This window comes from Pygoscelis adeliae, unplaced genomic scaffold, assembly GCF_000699105.1.
Source record: "Pygoscelis adeliae isolate BGI_AS28 unplaced genomic scaffold, ASM69910v1 Scaffold153, whole genome shotgun sequence".
NCBI lineage: Eukaryota > Metazoa > Chordata > Aves > Sphenisciformes > Spheniscidae > Pygoscelis > Pygoscelis adeliae.
Window position 1 is genome coordinate 281,624 of NW_008824408.1, and position 4,448 is coordinate 286,071.

At 58.2% G+C, this 4,448-nt stretch overlaps 1 protein-coding gene across 1 annotated transcript in view; it reads left to right on the forward strand.

The window, feature by feature from the left end:
• Positions 1-29: 29 nt before the first annotated feature.
• Positions 30-4,448, forward strand: part of GPATCH4 (G patch domain containing 4) — a 7,973-nt gene continuing 3,554 nt past the window's right edge. The window contains exon 1 of the mRNA XM_009320484.1: positions 30-122. Coding sequence (XP_009318759.1) covers positions 30-122 — 93 coding nt within the window. The remainder of the gene's footprint in view (positions 123-4,448) is intronic.

Below are 4,448 nucleotides of genomic sequence, written 5' to 3' on the forward strand. Positions count from 1 at the left end.
GGAGTTGGGGATGCTTCAGCATCGCTGAGATGAGGCTGGAGCTGAGCCGCACAGAGGCTGGCCGCTTGGTGCCTGCGAGCAAAGCTGGCTGGAAACACCTGCGTGGTGGAGGGGTCCTGCTGGTAGTGTAGGCAGGCTGCTGTGAATTACTGAGGAGAATTTAATGTGCTTCTTGTAGAAGTTCTTGCTAGGATATTTTTTTTCTTAAGCTGAAGTCCTGCTTTTCCAGAGGGGGCTCTGGACCGTGGCAAGTGTGTGGAAGCCATTCTCCAATGCTTCCCACAGAAGGAGGATAATGATTGTCATCTGTTCAGGGGAGAAGAGGGGGAAACGCTGAGTCTTCACAGGCCGTTCAGTCCTCAGTGTCTCTCTGCTTGTTTAAGCAGGAAAACATATTTCTCCTGTCTCTCCATGTCGCAGCATCCGCTCTTATGTCAGTTTGAGATTATTCCTCACCTGCTGCCAGCTCACCAACCAAGGTGCTAAAATAAAGATAACAGGGCAGCCTGCTATCTCGGCTTGCAGCCTCTGTTTGCATCTGATGTTCATCTACCAGCTCTCCAGCTTCCCCTGGGCAATTTGGCAAAGCTGCTACCCGCCACGCTCCCCTCCTTGCTGCTCCGGAGGGGCTTTGCTGTACTTGTGTGGAGCAGCCGGATGGATTTGTGGCTCTGGAGGTGAAGCAGTGCAGAGGGGAGCAGCTGCTTCCCCCTGCGGGGAAGGGGACGAGCTCAGGGAAATGCTCTGCGCTGGTGCAGCTTTCACCAACCCCTCGGCCCTTACAGGAGTTATTTCCCCCAAGGTTGTGCTGAGCACTGTCTCTTTAGCGGGCTTTGCAGGCTTTTCCCTGTAGCTGCTACAACTGATGCTCTGGTCCCCCTTATCCCTCGGGGAGCAAAAAAGGATCGTGATCTGCCCGTGCCTACGCACTGGGGTGAAGTGCTGAGCTCAGAGCTCTGCCCTGCACCTGCCTTGGGAGCCTCTGGCCTCGGCTCTGGGCAGGGTAGTGGGAGCAGCAGCGTTCCCCCCCCCCTTCTCAAAATGGGGGATAAAAGCTGGGAGGGAAGGGCTTGTGGCTTCCCCAGAAGGGGCCGTGGGGAGGGACACGGCGGGGCTGTGGTCGGACGAGCCTGGAGGTGTGATGGATGCAGCTGCTCCAGCCCTGGGTATCCGCAAGGGGATTTGGGTCTCACCTTTGGTCGGCCCAGGCTTGGGAGGAAAAGGCGGCTTTGAAGACTGGTGAGAAAGGAGCTTTTTAGTGAAACATTAATCCCCTCCAGAGAGCTTTCCCTAATCCTCGGTAATGTGCTGTTCAAAAGCCCACTTTCAAAGGAACAATTGCACTTTCTCCCTGTTGCATCTCTCCTTCCCCGAGGAATTGTCCAAAGGTGTTCCTTGCTGACTGTTTCCTCTCGTTTTTCTCTGATAAATAGAATTAATTCCTTTAAAATGTAATGGAAGGAGCAATTTCCTCAGCAGGTAGTGGCAAATATGGCTGATGGATTTGGAGAGATTTCTGCTGTCAAGGACTTATTTTCACCTTATTCCTCCCCCCTCCCTGGCAGAGAACCGCAGCCTTTTCCCCCCAATACCCAAATGTAACACTTTCGACTTTGAAATCAAACCTCTTAAATGTGGCAGAGGGAGATATTGCAGGAAATGGATGTCTAGATTTCTTTCAAGAAACCATTTTTTATTTTACTAAGGTCCCTGGCCACGGCATGGGCTGTTTCCTGCGGCCACAGCCGTCATTATGGGGGTGCAAGTTCAAACCGACTGTTAATAACTTCTAAATGTGCTGCAAGAGGGCGTCAGCAGGGAAATCTCCCAGCGTTAGGAGGTCATGGAGTGGGCTAGCTTGGAAAAAATGCACGTGTGTGTGTGTGTGTATACACATATATATGTATGTATGTATATTGAACCGCTGCAGCATCTTCTTTGCTCAGCCACGGGAGCCATAAGGAAGGGCTAGAGGCAGAGCAGGCTGAATGAAGCTCCTTCGCCTCTCTGCTCAATTCTGCAGCATTTCAGGGCAGAAAACAATGATTTAGAGAGTGGTTGAGACACGGCCAGCTTGCTCGGCTGCCTGCCAGCAGGACGTGACCATGTCACGTTCAGGTCCGTATTCACGTCGCTCTGACTTGGTTTATTTTTAATTTCTCCAGCAAGTTGCTACCTTGTTCCCTGCAGCTGCCCACCCCGGTCCTGGCCACGTTTCACCGGGGTTTGCACATGGGCGCAGCATTCCCGGCTTGCGGGGGGGGCTGTCGGGAGCCAGCAGCGCCCGCCGGCGTGGAGCCTGTGCCTGGGGCAGGGCGGAGACTGGGATTTGTTGTTTGCTTCCCTTGATATTGGAAACAACAAAATCACAAGTCTTCCAGCCTGCCCCAGGGCTGAAGGATATGAGGGCGGTGAAGGGTCGTCCAGAGAGCATCGCCGGGGCTGCCCTGGGGAGAGAGAAAAGGAGAGGGGTGGCGTTTGGGCACCTGCCCTTCCCTCTGGGTCTGCGTGTGCCTCGATACGGCCCTGTGTAGGGTTAGGTGGGATCTGGCTGATGCACCTGTGCTTGCACCCATGGGTGCACGACGGGCTGTGTCAGCCTCGAAACCCAGTGGGTTTTTAATGTGCGCCGGGAGAGGGTCCAGGGTGCCAGAGGGGCTTTGCCAGCCCTTGGCCACTGCTGACAGCGGTGACATGAAGGATGGTGGTTGTGCCCAATGTCGTGTCCCGTCCCGTCCCCCCCCTAGTGCCAGCGATGAGTCTGAGCCCCAGCTCAGCCCCGATCTCCTGTTTGGGAGCCCGGACTGTCAGTGGACTGCTCCAGCCTCCCACGCTCCCCACGCTGCTCTGGGAAGGGTGTCTGCTTTTGGCAGATCTTGCGGTGCTGGGATGTTCGGTCCTGCCTTGCTCGTGTTTTCCTGGGTGTCCTGGTGGGAATATCCCCATCCTTGCTGCCTCCGTTTCCCTGCTCCGTGAGGCACATCTGGGGTGCGGCCGTGAGACGGCTCCTCCACGAAGGTTATTGCTGCTTTTTTTTAATCCTAGCAGACAGAGCAGATAGCAGTGAAATATGGAGCAGTCAAGGCTGCTGCCCTGCGGACACCAGGCTGCTCCGGTCTCCCGGCTCGAGTCGACCCTGGCGATAAGCCCCCAGCGCTCTTATCGAGGGGAGTGGGAGGGGAAGGCAGCAGGCACCGGGATGCTGGGGCTGGGGGAGAAAGCAAAGTGCAAGGAGATGCAGGAGCGATGCTGACGGGGCTGGAGCAGGGGAGGGGGATGTCCCTCGACCCTCGTCGGCCGCACCAGTGAAATGCTGCTGCTGTGTGCGACGGTTGCAGCAAGTGCAAAGAACGGAGTTGGTGCCTTTGCTGTATGCGCAGCCCATTGCACAGCACACGCCCCACGTGCACCCCATTGCACACCTCGCGTGCCGCACACCCCGTGCACACCCTGTCATGCACCCCATTGCACAGCACACACCCCACGTGCACCCCATTGCACACCTCGTGTGCCGCATACCCCGTGCACACCCTGTCATGCACCCCATTGCACAGCACACGCCCCGTACGCCCCATTGCACACCTCGCATGCCGCACACCCCGTCATGCACCCCACTGCACAGCACACTCCATGCACACCCTGTAGACCCCATTGCACACCTCGCATGCCGCACACCCCGTGCATGCCCTGTCACGCACCCCATTGCACAGCACACACCCCACGTGCACCCCATTGCACACCTCGCATGCCGCACACCCCGTGCACACCCTGGCATGCACCCCATTGCACACCTTGCACGCCGCACACCCTGTGCACATCCCGTCATAACACCTCATCGCACCCCTGCTCACCTTGGGGCTGGTTGCCCATCCTCCCCACCGACTCTTCCAGCTGGTGTCAGCGGAGCAGTGATGTGCAGGAGTTCGTGGCAGCTCCGGGCTGCTGCTGCCCAGTCGGAGCACGGTGTGAGCAGCTGCGCAGGGAGGCTGAGGCATTTGCACGGGGGCACCCCCACGTACGCTGCCTCCCCGCTGGACCACGTCCTCCTCCCGCTTTAGGAAGCACTGCTTTGCTGGAGCAAAGGGAGTTCCAGGGGACGCGACGTGGGTGCACGTCTCCATCCCTTGCAGCATCACCCGAGCCAGACCCCGTGGACAGCAGGGCAAGGGGTGCCAGACCGGGGTGCCCCCGGCTCTGCCGGCGCATCCAAGCCCAGGGTGCTGGCAGCTGCCAGCGTCTGGGAGTCTTATAGCGAGACTGGCCTGGCAATAGGCTGGCCTTGGTGACAGCTTTGAGTGGCAGCTGGCGAAGGGACGGAGCTGGGAGGGACAAGGACGCAGCGTGGCTTGGCCTGGCCCAGCTGCACGATGCACGGGGGATGGGGCTGCCTTGCCCCAGGGCTGTGCGTATGGAGGGCAGAGGGGCCCGCGGCACCGGCTCAGGATCTG